This window comes from Siniperca chuatsi, linkage group LG22 (assembly GCF_020085105.1).
Source record: "Siniperca chuatsi isolate FFG_IHB_CAS linkage group LG22, ASM2008510v1, whole genome shotgun sequence".
NCBI lineage: Eukaryota > Metazoa > Chordata > Actinopteri > Centrarchiformes > Sinipercidae > Siniperca > Siniperca chuatsi.
The window spans coordinates 881,576-899,178 of NC_058063.1; the positions used below are offsets into that span (position 1 = coordinate 881,576).

The following is a 17,603-nucleotide window of genomic DNA, read 5'->3' on the forward strand; positions in this document are numbered from 1 at the left end:
GGATGGTGTCCACAACTTTGATGACCACATAATCCTGTCTCTGCGCTTATGCCTAACGATAAGGAATGCATTACAGGTGAGAAAATATAATTTTGAAAATATGTTGTGCTAACTGAAATACTTAGGCTACTATAAAGTTAAAATTAGAGCTCTCAATTAATGTTTTCTTCTTAATACCCTACTCACCCTCTCATGTGTTATTAGGTGACATAGTCACATAGTCACCTAATAACACAGCTGTCCAGGTGCATACAAACTGATTTGTTCAAGCAAGTGCAAACATTTAAAGAAGCACACACAAAAATCAGCCGAGCAGTATAGGTTAAAGAAGAGACTGGCCCAGCTTGTCAACAGTCTGCTCAGCAGCTCAGACCACCCATTATACAATAACGCAATGTTAACCAGCAAACGCCAGACAAGAAACGTGTGAATTTGATGATATACCATTACTGACTTATAAAAAGACAACACAAATAACCCCACCAAATGTCAAAATAAATAGCTAGGTTATTAAATGTCATTCTATCAGATATTTTGAATTTTTGAATTCTTACTAACATTGGATTGCACCTGCTTCTCGTAATTTTTCCAGACATATACTGCTGTCAGTAGAGTGATAGTGACTATTGAGGCAACAGAGAGGGTGTCCTTTCCCAACAAGTAGAGGGTTCTTCAGGCTTATCTCCATTGAGGCCCTTACTGAACATGATTACATGTATGTTTGTTTGTCATGTGGATGCAATCCAACGTTTTCAGAATCAAGACGTTTCGGCTCCCATCCGGAAGTCATTCACAATTGTGAAGACTTCCGAAACGTCTTGATTCTGAAAACAGTGTCCAGATGACTACGACTGAAACCTTTTCTACGATCTTCTCTCTACTAAGAATCTTCACCTCACTGTCTTCAAATGTGCGGTTTGTAGCTTTTAAATGCAAATGCACGGCGCTCTGTAATCCTGAGTTAGCGTGTCGTCTGTGCTGATAAAGTCTTTTGTGAAGTGGCTGTTTGGTTTCGCCTATGTACCGTTCTTTGCAGTTTTCCTCACTGCACTGAATGGAGTAGACAACATTGCTCTGTTTTTGTGTGGGTAACTTGTCCTTAGGGTGAACGAGTTTCTGTCTTAAAGTGTTGCCTGGTTTAAAGAAGACAGGAACATCGTGCTGTCTAAGCATGGGAGCCGAAACGTCTCGGATGGGAGCCGAAACGTCTTGATTCTGAAAACAGCGTCCAGATGACTACGACTGAAACCTTTTCTACGATAGAACACTCCTGGACTACACCGTCTTATGCAATCCAACTGTCGTTGTGACAAAAAAGGTGTATTCAATATACCAGGTGAGTTTGATAAGCTGTTATTTCACATCATTTATATACTTAGTGCTTGCATAGTAGCTCTTCTCTCTGAATTACAGTGAGCTGAACATTTTGCTAACCATGCCTTCGAATAACACAGTAGGTGAAAAAGTTATACTGTGTGTGGTAGCGTTGGCTCACAGAACATCTGATGTTGTATATGCAATGACGCAGGTGGGGTGGAGACTTGTGATTTAACAGTGGGCATATTCTGTCTCAACTTTTATTAGACACATTGGAGCTTTTGATAGTAGCATGCGCTCATGTTTTTTATAACGTAGGTATTTAACCACAAACTGCTGTTTTAAAAGTCAGTGAAATCCAGAGCCCACCCCAAGATTTTGATGGTCATGTGGACATAAACAAATTCTGGGATGCTGTTGTCACAGAAATGATCAGTCGGGGTTTAATTCTATGTAAGTCATGACAAAATACAGATCATACTTTGAGAACAACAATCTTATATAAAATATATTAATATGTAAAATTAAGTGAAAGTGGTTTCATAAACACTACTTATCAAAATTGTTTCCAAAGGTGGTCGGAAGAACCCTTTTGTTGTGATCCAGAACTACCACCACTGGTCACCATGGATTGGCTCACAAACTAGACGGTCAAATGTAGTCCTGAACACTGAATTTGCAAAAATCCAAACACCTGAAATGTCAAATGACAGGTAAAGAGCAGCTATCTGATGAGCTTCTAAACCTGAAGGTGAATTCTGATAGTGAAATTGCATTGCAAAATGCACCTCCATATCCCTACAGTGGACTACATCACAGCCACAGAAACAGCCATTAGGAAGAACAAGATGACAAAAGCAGAGGCGGCAGACCTGAGGCTATGTGTCACAGCAACGCTAAAGAGTGTCAAGCCGCCTCCTTCTAACATTACATCCGAAGAGAGGAGGGCACTCTCAGCACTGCAGAAGGATCACAGCATAAACATTCTACCAGCGGACAAGGGCCGCAGCACTGTGATTCTGAACACAGACGATTTAGGAAACCAAGGTCAACAACCTTCTTGAAGACACAACCACATATCAAAAACTTAAAAGAGATCCAACTAATGGCTACAAGAAGAAGGTTATAGACTGTCTACAGAAGCTTGAGAAGGAGGAGGTGATAGACAGGCCTCTGTACTACAGACTATACCCTGGGGACCCCATTCCTTGTATCTATGGCCTTCCCAAAATTCACAAAGAGAATGTTCCACTCAGACCCATCGTGTGTAGCAGAGATTCCATCACATACAACGTAGCCAAACATTTGACTACAATCTTGGCTCCGTTGGTGGGGAACACAGAATATCATGTGGAAAACACACAGAAATTTGTGGACAAAGTGAAACATCTCCAGTTGGACCCAGATGACGTAATGGTTTCGTATGATGTTGTGTCCTTGTTCACCTGCATCCCAACCTCAGAAGCAGTGACAGTGGTGAGGAGAAGACTGTAGGAGGACTCCACCTTGCAGGAAAGGACCAAGCTTACACCTGAACACATCTGCAAACTATTAGACATCTGTCTTAACACAACCTACTTCCAATTCCGGGGACACTTCTACAGACAGATTCACGGCTGTGCTATGGGCTCTCCGGTCTCTCCCATCGTGGCCAACCTGTACATGGAACAGTTTGAGAAGAAGGCATTGTCCTCGTTCCCGGGCACACCACCAAGTCATTGGTACCACTACGTGGATGACACCTTTGTGAAGATCAAGAAACAAGACTTGGAAGCATTGTCAGAGCATATCAATACTGTGGACCCCAACATCAAGTTCACACGAGAGGATGCCAAAGAGAACCGCCTGGCCTTTCTTGATTGTTCTACTCTCAGAGGAGAGGACGGAAAGCTCCAGATAGAAGTGTACAGGAAACCAACACATACGGATCAATACTTGCTCTTTGACTCACACCATCCATTACAGCACAAGCTGGGTGTAATCCGGACATTACAACATAGAGCCCAAGAAGTGCCCACCGGCTCAGAGGGTAAGAAGAAAGAGGAAATGCATGTTCAGAATGCTCTCTCAGCTTGTGGGTATCCTACTTGGGCTCTCAACTAAGTTAAAAGAGCCAAAAAACAGGACAAAAGGGAAACTGAACCAAGAAGGAATGGTGTCTCCATCCCTTATGTATCTGGACTGTCTGAAAAACTACAAAGGATCTTTAGACAGCACGATGTTCCTGTTTTATTTAAACCAGGCAACACTTTAAGACAGAAACTCGTTCATCCTAAGGACAAGATGCCCACACAAAAACAGAGCAATGTAGTTTACTCTATTCAATGCAGTGAGGAAAACTGCAAAGAACGATATGTAGGTGAGACTAAACAGCCACTTCACAAAAGACTTTATCAGCACAGACGACACGCTAACTCTGGATTGCAGAGCGCCGTGCATTTGCATCTAAAAGCTACAAACCGCACATTTGAAGACAGTGAGGTGAAGATTCTAAGTAGAAAAAAATGAAAAAATGAATGTCTTGTGTGAAGCCATTTATGAGGAGTTGTTAAACCTTGTTTTTGTCTGCTGCGTTGTCTCTGCTTTCTTTACAGGAGCTGGTATAACTTAATGTACAAAGCACATTCAGCTTGTCAGTATGTCTATATGGTATAGTAGGTCTATACCATATAGTTGGTTCTGGTTTAAGTAAAATGTTACACAAGATACAGTACAATAGCATTATAAATCAGGATAGGTGGTAACTGTGTATATATATGCTCAATTAAATCATGTATCATTTATTTTGCATGCAATGTTTATATTCCAAATGTAGCGGTGTAATATGTTTTTATAGGCTGCAGTGTTCATAACTTAGTACTTCAGGCAGTATTGATGTTTGTGAATGTGCTGCACAGCTTCCGCCACCAGGTGGTGCCTTTGAAGTCAGTCTAGCAAGTTTTCAAGCAGAAGTAGTAGAAAAGGAACAATTATTTTTCTGTTGTTGTTCATTGCAACAGTATCAGTAGCTTTTATAAACGCTTGAGATGTATAGCATAAATAACTATCTGAATGCTTTATATAATATTTCTTACAATCTTCACAAATGTAACTACGTTTGTATTCAACGTGTGCTTTTGTTCAGGATTGTCAACCTCAGATGGCCCAACAAAAAAAAAACCCCGAAACAACTACAGTGAGGGGAAATATTACCTCTTAAAGGTGCTATTGATAACATTGATAACATTCAGCCACTAGATGACATACTCCACCTTCCATTCCATTCCAGTGGTTGCCAGTTCGTTGCACAATCTGCTTTCATGGTCGAGTGGTATAAGACTCAGACAGACTCAGTCATGTCGAGTGATGAAATCTTTCGTGGCATACTGTAAAAAATTTAAGGATTAATGAGGCTCCTTTTAGGGTTCCTCAGTTTGCACACATTAGCTAACACTACAGGAATAGTAATGCTACATAGAGACTGTATTTCCTGTGTAAACTCCATATCAGTTATCACACCAATTTAATGTCAATTTAAAACACTTGACCTTTATGTTTTACTGTTAAAGTGTTAGCAGTAGGGAGAGACATATAGCTAATGTTACCTACCTCAAAGGACCAGAGCAGAGTCTTAGTTGGTCCAACGTTGCCAGTTAAATTTGATCGAGGAAGGTCAAGGGACACTCGGAGATTCCAGTGTTGAATACGGAGAACTTAAAGGTGCTATTGATAACATTGATAACATCCAGCCACTAGATGACGCACTCCCCCTCCCCTCTTCCATTACATTCCAGTGGTTGCCAGTTCGTTGCACAACCTGCATATTTCATGGTCGAGTGGAGTGAGACTCAGACTCAGTCATATCAAGTGATGAATCTTTTGTGATGAGTGATGAATTCATTTTGCAACATATAACTATACATTAGCTATAGATTTAGGTTACTTTGTGCGGTGGTGTTTCATGTGACGTTATCTATGGTAATCTTAGGATATGGCTAGCTAGCTTTAGGTAACCCTTTTCTCCCCATTCATTTATTAATTATAGGGGTCCTATATAAGAAATACTTACTGTAAAATGACAGTCATCCTTACACTATAAGACATTAGGTAAATATTAACATTTTAATCCAATCAAAGAGTACAGTACAGTACATTGTAGGGCTGCTATTTAAACCCACAGTGCTCCACATTAGACAGACAGCTAAACATTGCCATTAGCTAGCGTTAGTGTTAGTGTTAGCGTAATGTTGACCTAACATTAGTCAAAGTGTTTTCTTGCTGAAAACAAATCTTATAGCAGATTATAAAAAAACAGCAGAGCGCCACACAACAACAATGGCTACAGGGAGAAAGGGCAACTGTATGATAATGTAAGTATTTTCAGATTTTTATATTAACGTGAGTACCGTAGCTGTTGAGCTCAAGGCAGCTGGCTACATGGCTAGCTAGCCACAAGTACCTCAGCGTGTGTCTTATAATAGGGCTAACATTAGACTACTATATGAGATGACACCCTCAATAACAGTCACGTTTTGGGTCTAAACACATATAATGAGCAGATTTACAGTAGTTCTGAACTTTAATTTACCTTCGACATGCCACATTGGTAATATATTGGGATCCCACGTCCACTCCGTCCGTAAAGAAGAGCGACCGTCTTTTCATCAGAATCAGAATCCGAAATACTTTATTGATCCCCGAGGGGAAACGCTTTCATTACAGCTGCTCACTATCACGTCAATGCACACAGGAATAGAAGTACTAATAGAATAGTAATAGAAATAATAATAAAATAAGTCTGCAACGAGACAATTATTTCTAGTAAGAAATAAGAAATGTGCAAATCAAAATATAATACACTATAATACAGCTAAGATAAATTAAGTACAAAAGTGGATTTACAGGTTCAGAATCAGAATCAGAAATACTTTATTGATCCCCGAGGGGAAACTCTTTTGTTACAGCAGCTCACTGTCACGTCAGTGCACACAGACCCACTCCAGTGGGAGACATTGTCCAAGAGCAACGGCAACAGGCAGCATGCACATTGGCGCATGCGCACTTTGTTGAAAGATTCCGCCACAATCAACTTGCCCTGCATTAACTTATACTGGACCCAGGCCATCAGTTATGTCGGACCCTGGCGCACTTCTAAATCCCCTCTGATACTCATCTTTATTATAACGGTACATTGTTTGAGGGAACTAGTTAGGTAACTGGATGCAACAGTCCATATTGCTAACGTAGCTCCTAACTAACAAAGCAGGAATCAAACGTCAGGCATCTCACACAGAGATAAACAAAACATTAATTTTGGACCCGTCAAATCTTTTTAAATGATTAATTCCCAATCATATTTTTTTTTAGGAAAAGTGATTCCACACCTTTCTAAAAGCTCTGGGGATGTATTCATGTCTACACGAAAATGTTATCAATAAAAGCTTTAATATAGCCTACACTCAGTAGCCTAGCTGCGCCCTACTTAACTTCAAGTCTCCAACAAGCATGGCTATGCGATTCAGGCATAGGCTAATTGGTTTATGACTGACATTTAGATATCTGATACTGTATCAGGCTATAATATCATCTGATCTAATTCATATTTATTTTTGTTATTTTGAATCCAGAGTGAGGCAGCAAAACTTGCAGTGTGTGCCTAGCTATTTCACTTATGCAGTTACAGTGGTACTGTTCATGAGCTGGTCAGCTGGTTACTGGTCAATAGAGTAAGAACACATCATGCACACAACCTTCTGAACTTCAATTTACCAATTTGTTTTCTTTTGGAACAATTGTCTTCAACAGGACTGGACATTTAACTCTGCATGATGTAATTGGTTAATATGACGGACAGTCAGATCTGATTTCATATCAGGTTACAACATCATCTGATCTAATATATTGTTATTTTTAGGTTTTTACTTGTAATTCGGGGTTCAGTGAAAAATATTGCAGAGCCCTTCAGCAGCCACAGAGCCTGTGCCCGGTTCAGTCATTTAGTGGCTGTCATGACTGTTTATTTAGAAGCTACCTGAAGGTTTTTTTGTAATTTTGGAGAGTTTCTGCCTCTGCCAACTTTGTCTTGAAGCTGGAATGTGGGGGGAAAAAAAGCCTGACGTTCAGATGTTGTCGGCCTAGTTAACGATACTGTATGTTTTTCATTAAAGAGTGGCTTTGTGGCTTTGTTTGGGTAGCGAGAGAACGAGAGGCAGAGCTTGAAAGTGGGTGTCTCATGCCAAAAATAATAGGTTATTAACTGGAGAACACAATTTTTTTGTTCTCCATGATACCTCCCAGGCTCCATAAGTTACAGTAGTATTTTTAAAGAATAATCTTTACTCAAGGACAACTTACTAGTTTTCTGCAGAGCTAGAACGATCCTTCACACTCAACAAAGTTTTGGGAGGCAAGTTGGGGATTTGGGGTCACTACTGGGCACCACAACAAAACCAGGGAGTGTGTACTTGAGGATAACTTAGTGTAGATGGACTGAATATCATCAGTGAACTGCCTCAGAAGTACATAAATGTACATGTATTGGTGGTATCCATTCATCTGTGTTCTCAGACTCAGCTCAACAGGTGAGAAGTGAGTCACACGCACAAAGGTGAAGCAGAGAAGAAGAATTGGATGACACACAGTGAGGAACAGAGGGAGGGACTGAATTACCATAGAAACTGGTCAGACTGTTCAGAGAAGAAGCAGAAAAAGGTGAAAGCTGAAGTGGTCCAACTGTCAAGGTCACCGATCACCCAAACTGCTATCACACTGATCTCTGATTATAGCTGATGTTTGCTGAGCTTTTTAAATAACCAGGAAAAGGTGTATTTTGAAGCTGCTGACATAGCTGCTCTGCAGTCAAAGCCTTTTGGATGTTTTCGTATTTCCTTGTGATTATTCTGATGGGCTACAGATAGAACAGGAGCCATATGGAGTAAAAGTCATCGCTGGCACAGGTAAGCTCTTTGTCTAACAGCAGATTGCAGTGATGCAGGTATTTATGAGTTCGATGCTGTTCCCTTTACACAAACAATAAACTCCTAATGCATATTTTAAGACTTCACAGTGGTTATTTTTGGTCCAGAGTGTTTGCTAAAGCAGAAAAACAGTTCAATTTAAAATATGAACTTAATTTCAAGAATTTATTTTGTAACTATATGAATTTGTACTATATGAATTCAGAGTCAGATGAAACATCAGGCTGGAGTTTGAGTATCCTAGGTTTTTTCAGAAGCGATTAGCTGCTCCTGGAGAACAACCTCTTTTGATATGGCCTCCAGAAAAGAAAAATGTGCACTTCTAGTGATAGGATCTTTAACAAAACAGTGACATTGATTTTGTTAAAACAGGGTGTCTGTATGTCCTTAAAAAGGACAAATATTCAATTCAGTTTTACAAATACCAGGCCCTAAAAGTCTAACCTTTATGTTGAATCTAATACACTTCTACACTTGTTCTGAAAGGGCCTTCTGTCTTGATAAACTGACCAACCTACTTTACCTTTAACAAAGTCCCATACAAAATAATTGTCACTATGTCACTACTAACAATGATTGAGCTAAATGTTCAAGAACAAGTATAGTGTCATAAATGTGAGTGTTTGCAAGTTTTAGCTCCTTCATGCTGACAATTTGTGATGTAAAGTCTACATAATTTGTAGTAAATGTGTTGCTAATATTTAAGTATATATTTCATTTAATATTTATTTAATATTTTATTTTTGTATGGTATAAAAATCTATTAGCACTCTCTTGAAACATGCTTGAGTTTTATAATCCATCACATCAAATCTGCATTCATTTTTGTAAATCAGTGCGTTTACATGCACTTAAGTAACTTGGTTAGAGTTGGCTTTTTACAGTAGCAAACCCAGTTTCCCAGCTAGATTTCTCCTGAAGAAAGCTTATACATGTATAGATGTAACCAGGTGTGTAATCTGCTTTTGCATGTGAGCATGTGCATGACAAAGACTTCACACTGGGAAAATATCACTGTGACAGCAGAACGGCAAGGTGAAAGATCATTACACATAGCGATGCATATTTGTATTGAAAATAATTTAATTCAAAGTCAGAAGAAAATTTAAAGTAGTCTCTATCAGTCTAAGAATAAGTAGGTTTCCACAGCTGACTATTTTTAAAATTCAAACATATTCATGGTATAATCGATAATTTTTCACAATATAAGGTAACGCTTTAGATTATAGCCTAAGCAGCATAATTACTCCAGAGTTAATCCTTGTAATCAGTGTAATCTTTTGTACTGACAGTGTACCAGTACCAGTACAGTACGTACCAATACATATAAGTAGGTACTGGGGAACAAGATGTGAAGTTATGGAATTCAGGATCTTACAAAGAACTTATACTGTAGTTTTTAACCAGCTATTCTATTATTACAGGTATGTATGACCTACTGAGCAATAATCTGTACGTTTGGGAGGAACTAGAGAGAATTTATACTGTAGTTATTATTTAACTACTGGATACCTATTCTATTACTATTAGAGGATATAGTATGACCATAAAACTGAGCAAAAATCTGGACGTTTCAGGGAAGATGAAGTGATTACTTCTGCATCACTTCATAAATCTGATGTGATTTTATGTCAAAGTCTACTTAAAATAACTATGGGGTACATCTGTGCGTTTACTTCGGAACAAAGGTCTGTCATAGATACACAAAGGTCTGTCATAGATACAGCTGTCGTTCACCTCACCAGCAAACTTCATTACTGGAGGCTCGTTTATGGCTTCGTGGCTCCACCTGCCATCAGCGGAGAGAATTCACCCACCCTAGATGTCACTCATTTGTGTTTCAGTGTAACCATAATTTAGTTGTTGTTTAGTTGTCATAAGTTGTTAAAATGTTGAAAGTCTTCTCCCTTGCAATTGTGTTCGACCAGCATTACAGCTCCTCAAGGTGCAAGCTTACCTTTTTTCAGCACGGCCTACTTTCATCCCAGGAAATAAATACAAATATAGCAAGATAAAACACAAGGTATGAAACACAAGGCATATACATGATTCATATTCTCTTCTGACAGCAAACTGTGCAGTAAATTTAGATTGTAACTACAGAATACAAAACATGGAAAAACAGAGTAAGTTAAATATGCAGTGGTAGTTCTCCCCTTAGTGCTTTAGATTACAGCCTGCATACCTTGTAGTTACCCTGTAACTAAATGCAACGTCAGTTCCTCCCTTGTTACATATAGTTACAGGGTAACTACAGGGTATGCAGACTGTAATCTGAAGCACTGTTAGTTCTCCTCTTGTTACATTCAGTTACAGGGTAACTACAGGGTAATAAAGCAGGCAATAAAGCACTGTTAGTGCTAACTCACTCACAGGTTTGATGAGTGGCAGGGCTGGGACTTGAAACTGGGTCTTGCAGGAAGGACTGAGGTCTATCCTTAAGCCTTCAAGTCAGATGGAGATTTTGAACATGAACCTAACCCAGACTATATGGCCACAACAACCACCAAACTAATTCCTGAATCAGTATGCCTGTGCACCAAAGGACAAAGGTGACAGATTTTACTGATAATTAGTGTTTTTTTCAGTGCTTGTTAATGAATTCAAATACGGGTCAAATTTGACCTGCAAGCACTAAGGGTGCAACATAATAGGAGGGTTAAGTACTCCAAAATTATAAGTTTGGAGTACTTATAGTTTGTCTGTTTGTTGGTAATAAGGTCATTTTGAAAAACATCACATCATGAAGTGATGCAGAAGTCATCACTCCCTGAAATGTCCAGATTTTTGCTAAGTTTTATGGTCATACTGTACCCTGTAATTGTAATAAAATAAGTACCCAGTAGTTAAATAATAACTACAGAATAAATTATCTCTTAATTCCTCTCAAACGTCCAGGTTATTGCTCAGTATGTCATACATACCCTGTAATAATAGAATAGGTACCCAGTTAGTTAAAAAATAACTACAGTATAAGTTCTTTGTAAGATCCTGAATTGTAACCCCCTTATTCCATAAGTAACATTATTGTTAAAGTAACATTATCGTTAAGAGGTAACGCAGTGCAGACTTTTCAAATCAATCTCCATTTTGACTGCATTATCATATGATAATGTAACACTGACAAAAACGGATGCAGACTTGATGTTCACTGCAACAGGTTACACAACTCAAGCAACATTCACAAGTCTGCTAGTTGATTTTTTCCAAAAATCTAAATGTATGCATGTATGCCATGCATTCAAAAATAGTCAGCTTTTGTTTGTTAAGGAGCTAAAACTTTAAAAGGGTTGTTACACTACCAGATGCAAATGATTGTCTGAATGGTTTAGTATATTAATAGGATATTATTTCATTAACCATTAACAGTTGAATCTGTTACACACCAGAAAGCTGGTCTAAAGTGTTATACTTTGTTCTTGTTTTTAGCTCTGAATCATTAAACTTCAGCATATTGATGAGACTGCTGCAGGTTGTAAGATCATGTTTAGGTTATAGGACATTGACCTTTTACATCTTATTTGTGTTGTCCTGTTAAAATGTCATGTTACTGGTTGACACATTACCCTCATTTACTTGAACTATACTGTATAGTGAAGTGGTGGTATAACCTGCGGATCGCCTACACAAACACACACAGTTGCACCACAGTTGCTGATCCTAATATGCAGGGGTACAGCTGATGGTGAGGCTTTCAACTGAGAGCTGAAATGTCGCCTGATTGAATCCTGTTTATTTGAAAAGTGTTGACTTTAATGATGCTGTAGCCCATCTATATGTGACATAATATTAGATTACATTTTAGGATTATGAAGACAGCACTGAGGAGTTATAGTATATAGAGTGGTCAGTAGAGTGGTAACAAGACCAATGTACAGAGGGGTGCATGGAGACACCTAGGGGAAGTGTGGTTACTTATTGCTGAGTTAATGGGGTGAGAAGAAGAACTGAATCAGCAGCATACCCTTGTACACAGGAAGGCAAACAAGCACTAAGAATCAGCAGCATACAACAGGAGGTCAAACAGATTGTGCAAAGCCTAGTCAACAGTCAAAGAGGAGGGGAAGGTGGGGTGGTGGGAAGTATACCTATTTCCATTCCTCCCCCTCAATATGAGCCAAGACAACAAACATAAAATGTTTTTTCAGGAGGACAGAGGCTATACTTTGATTGGTTCTTTGAGCTAAATACTAACGTCATCATGCTGTCATACTCACAATGTTGACATGCTCATGTTTATGAGGTAATATTTACCATGTTCGCTATCTTAGTTTAGCGTGAGAGCATTAGAACGTTAGCTACATAGTACTGAACACAAAATATAGCTGAAGCTGAAGTACTGGCCAATTTAAATTTTGACCTGATGGTGATGACACTAGAGGGAACGATAAGGGACTACCAGTCTTTAGGATTCATTCATCCCGTTCCCATGTTTCCCATCGCTTAGCAGTAAAACTGGAAAAAAAATTGAGGAATCTCTTTTTAACAGGGTTGTGTTAAAAAGAGAAAGTGTTCTGAGCAGAGTGGTGAGTATGACACGACTCTGTTGTTGATAGAATTAGTTCTGTGGAAATAAATTATACTGAAATGATAGACAACAGGTGAACATGGAGTAAGGGTTGAGTTTGGATTAACAGCAAATTAAAACAGAAGTAGATCAGGGAGACCTCTTACTGAAAAATATTTCAGGGAGCAATGTGAAATAAAGGTCTGTCTCTGATATACGCCCCTGTTTAATAAATGCCTGGTTATCTCCGCATTTGAGGTGAATAAAGGTCCTGACCAAGTCCCAGCAGCCATTCAGGTAACTGAGAACTATCTGGCATTGAGCAGCAGTACTTACAAATCTCCAGTTAGTTAGGCTTTATTTACTCAGGCTGTTTCATTGAGATCAATATCTCTTTTGCAAGACAGACCTGAGAAGAAATTACAGTACAATCACAAATATTAAAAATATCAGAAGGTAGAACATTCTCAGAGGAATAAATGTCTTTAACTTTGTTTTGCAGTTCATTTGAGTAGAAATGTGCATAATATCATAAACCTTTCCCTCTTTCCCAGTTCTGAATTCGCATGCAGAACTTTTAAAGCTAACAGGTGATTCTTAAAATCTTAAAATCCACTCTAAAATCAACCTATGTAGAGATGCTTAACTCCAAAACACAAAATGTTTTTGGAGTTTTGAACAAGCTTTGTGTAACCTGGAGAAGGTCTGGTTGGTTGGTGGTAGACCCAATGGCATACAAAATGGTATCATCAGCATAAAAATGGACATTGGAGTTCTCAGTTGGAAAATAAACATTATTTATGTATAAACTAAATAGCAATATTAGCAAAATAGCGCTAATATTGATCTTTTATCAACCATTTATAGACTTGATTTGAAATCATTGGCTCTACCACAATGATTTGATTTGAACCAGCTGTAAGCAGAATCATCAAAACCAATGGAAAGCAACCACTGATATGGTTATTTTTTACAGCCAGTAAAATATTACTGATTGCACTATTAAGCTGAGATATAGTCTATCAGATGAAGTGAGATCCTAAATGACTAGAGATGGATGACTAATTTATCTCTTTATCTCTAGGTGAACACCCACTCATGGATCTGACCATCTGATATCATCTGAAAATCTACTGTACAGGATCATACAAAATACCAATACCATAAAATGGTACAGAGTACAAGGATGACAGAGAAGAAGCTTGACAGAATCCCAAACGTACAAGCCACAGCCTTGTTCAACTTCTCCCTCACATGAAAATCAATTAATCACTCACAATGTCATCCAGAGATGGAGTTCCTCCTAGCTCCTTCTCGCCTTCTCCCTCCACCACACCTCTATCTCCATCTTGCAGCATTGACGAGTCCTACAAGTATATCTTCCTCCCCATCTGTTACTCTTTCACGTTCATCTTCAGCATTTCCCTTAACTCTGTCATCCTCTACCGTTCCTTCCACCGGACCAAGCGCTGGAATGCTTCACTGATCTACATGGTCAACCTGGCCTCTACAGACTTTATGTACGGCCTGTCACTGCCATTCCTTGTGGCTAGTTACATCATGCGTGACCGCTGGGTCTTCGGGGACTTCATGTGCCGCCTGGTCCGTTTTCTCTTCTACTTTAACCTCTACTGTTCCATCTTCTTCCTCACTTGCATCTCTGTCCACAGGTACCTCGGTATCTGCCACCCAATGAAAGTCATCACACTGGAGACCAAGAAGGCTGTCAAGTGCACTTGTGTGCTGGTTTGGATTGTAGTCTTTGCTTTGACCTGCCCTATCTTCCGGTTTGCTCAGACTGGTCATGTGACAAGATTTGCAGGGCTTGGGGGCAATGTAAGCAGTATTGACAACCCAAGCCATGAGTTTTCACTGATAAAGGGTAATGCCATCTATGGTAACTTGGGAGGGGTCATTGAGGAGTACCAGAACTGTTGGGATGATGCAATAGATAAGGAGTTTCCTGATTACATACCCTATGGCATCATACTCCATTTGCTGGGCTTTTTTGTGCCTTTTTCCATAATTGCTTGGTGTTACTCTCACGTTGTTCTGACCATATTTAAGACTCTGCATTCTCAGCCCTCGTCCCGCAGAGGTCAAAAAGAGGGAGGACATGAAGGAATGGATCGAAGAGAGAGAAGTAGCCCTGCAATAGTTGGAAGAGGAAGAAGAGGAAGCAATGGACTGTCAAGGGCACTGGGAAGAGATGAAGGAATTTCCATTTCTCTTGGTGCACACTCCCCTTATGCCAATCGCAGACGTAAATCTATCAAGACCATCATTACCATCACCCTTCTCTTTGCTCTGTGTTTCTTCCCCTTTCATGTTACTAGAACCATCTTCCTCCTGCTGAAAGTGGCCAAGGGAGTCCCCTGTCACACCATGACCATGGTCTCCATGTGCTATAAGATCACGAGGCCTCTGGCGTCATTCAACGCATGGCTCAACGCCCTCCTTTACTTCCTGACTAAAGACAAGGGGGGAGCTAACTGCTGCCAGGTGGTGAACACCACCACCCAACAACATGGTGGGCTTCTATTACCACTGAGGATGAAGGGAAAAGGAGACGCAGAGGATGGAGGGATGGAAAATGGGATTGACAATGAGGAGAATATAGCATTTCACAACAGTCCGTCATACATGAATAGAGCAAATGTCAGATATATAGTTGAATGAATAATTTCATGAGGAATGAAAGAATGAATTTTAGATGCACTGTAGGTTGTCTTTTTCTGGAAAACAAAATATTATATATTATATAATATAAGCACTGTAGCAAAAGCAACTAAAGTCATACTTTGAAAGTTGCACTAGTGGGTAGATGCAACATGAATGCAAATGTGATAAATGTGTGATAATCTGTTTTGTTTCACAGGGTGTATAAAAGTGCTACACTGGTATCACTGATTTTCTTTTAAGTCCAGATTATGCTTGAAACGAAGTTGTTCATACGACGCGTCATCCAACCATATCTAAAGGCAAAAAATGGTTCTACCTGTTCCAAACAGTTGCACTTGAAAAGCCTGTTGTCATAGAGAGGGGCGAGACACAATGGTCATTCAAATGGGAATACTTTTTTCAGGCAGTCTCTCCATGGGGGCATTAATGGGGTTGCACTCCACTGTATACACAACAAGTGACAAAAGAAGTTGAGAGAGATGTTCAAACCCTGCATACTTTCACACCTTTGCGCACCTTTCCAATTGCTGTTGTAAAGTGGGTGTGTATGTCAGCTTGCCGGTTTCAGAAAATTGCAAATATTGTTGCATTTGGAAAGGCTTCAGACACTGTTAAACAATCAGACAAGCAGTATTGGGCAAATGACTTGGAAACTGTCATCAATTACTCATTCCACATTATCATTCAAAAAGTAATGTCATTACTTTACAGATTACTCAGCAGCAAAAGTAATGCGTTACATTACTCATTAATTTTGTTACTCGGCCCAGCTCCAGACTCAAAGGTGCCTTTGAACAACTCCAAAGTAGTAAGTAGTAAGTAAGAATTGTAGGTTACAGCTTAACAGTGTGTTGCTGAAGTGGATAATAGAGCATCAATCCCCTTTTCAAACATGTGAAAAAGAAATGCAATTAGGAAGTGAACTTGGAAAGAGTTAGGGATTCCTTTTGGAGTCTTGCAGACAGACGGCATGAAAATCCTACACTGGGCTGTTATTGGGTAAAGCAGACAAGATTTTTTTTCAAGAAAAGTGGTCTAAATAAATATACAGTATTTACCCTAATATAAAGTGGGAGATTACTGAACTACAAAAACCAGTGATGTTGATAGGTTTTCAATGTAGTGAGTCCCCAGGACCCACAGGTGGTCATTTGAGTGGGTCCCCAATAAAATTAGTGTTTTTTGACTAATTGTAGTGTTGTGTAGGGATGGGTATCATTAAGATTATATATCGATATTACTACTCTTACTAATCTATACTTATTGGTTCTTTTTCATTACTAAATAATTGTTTTTAAAAAAATATATTCCTTTAAAAGAGAAAGAGAGAATAAATTCAGAAAAGTATTAGAATATAATATTTTGAATCTTACTAAATGTTTCTAGAGCAGAAACCATCCTAGAAAAGGTTTCAGTCGTAGCCATCTGGACACTGTTTTCAGAATCAAGACGTTTCGGCTCCCATCCAGAAGTCATTCTCAATTGTGAAAAAAATTGGACGGGAAGTGCCTGATTAGCATGTGATAGGCGTGACCAAGATGATAATACACTCTGATAGACTTTGGGCAGATTAAATCTCAGACCACCATTTCTGTTCAAAGAGGGGTTCTCTTTTTTCACAAAAATGGCTTCCTTGACGCCCCGTTCAAACCAACTCTTCTCTCTACTTAGAATCTTCACCTCGCTGTCTTCAAATAATTTCCAGTTCCCGTCCAATTTTTTTCATAATTGAGAACGACTTCTGGATGGGAGCCGAAACGTCTTGATTCTGAAAACAGTGTCCAGATGGCTACGACTGAAACCTTTTCTACGGTAGAACACTCCTGGACGAATGAGGGACTACACCGTCCTAGAGCAGAAAGAGTAATGTTTACAACAGCAAAGTCACTATATAAACTCAATAATATTTAACTGAAAACAAATCTAATATGTCAATAAAATAAATCATATTCCTGACATCAAAATACAGAGTGAAGTTTAGGAAGAATGAAAAACTCAGACATGAGTCAGTATCAGTCCTTCCTCCTGTCCTCTGTCCGCCTCCCTCTGCTGTTGATGTGATTCACTGCAGGTAAGTTACCGCCGGTAGATGGAGGAGGGGCTGGTTTGTCTCAGCCAGCACTAAGTTTACAAGAATTTGC

The 17,603-nt window shown here is 39.2% G+C and overlaps 2 protein-coding genes across 2 annotated transcripts in view; one reads left to right on the plus strand and one right to left on the minus strand.

The window, feature by feature from the left end:
- The window catches only part of zgc:92664 (uncharacterized protein LOC436695 homolog), a 56,777-nt gene that overhangs the window by 5,667 nt on the left and 33,507 nt on the right, over positions 1–17,603 (minus strand). The window lies entirely within an intron of this gene.
- si:dkey-6n21.13 (P2Y purinoceptor 4) lies at positions 6,269–16,818 on the plus strand. Its single transcript, XM_044183517.1, has 2 exons — positions 6,269–8,252; positions 13,865–16,818. Exon 2 carries the CDS (start codon positions 14,059–14,061, stop codon positions 15,457–15,459), a length of 1,401 nt encoding a protein of 466 aa, XP_044039452.1. The 5' UTR covers positions 6,269–8,252; positions 13,865–14,058; the 3' UTR covers positions 15,460–16,818.

What these genes read in the sequence shown, in the direction of transcription:
- si:dkey-6n21.13 (XM_044183517.1), top strand. Translation starts at nt 14,059, where the DNA reads ATGTCATCCAGAGATGGAGTTCCTCCTAGCTCCTTCTCGCCTTCTCCC.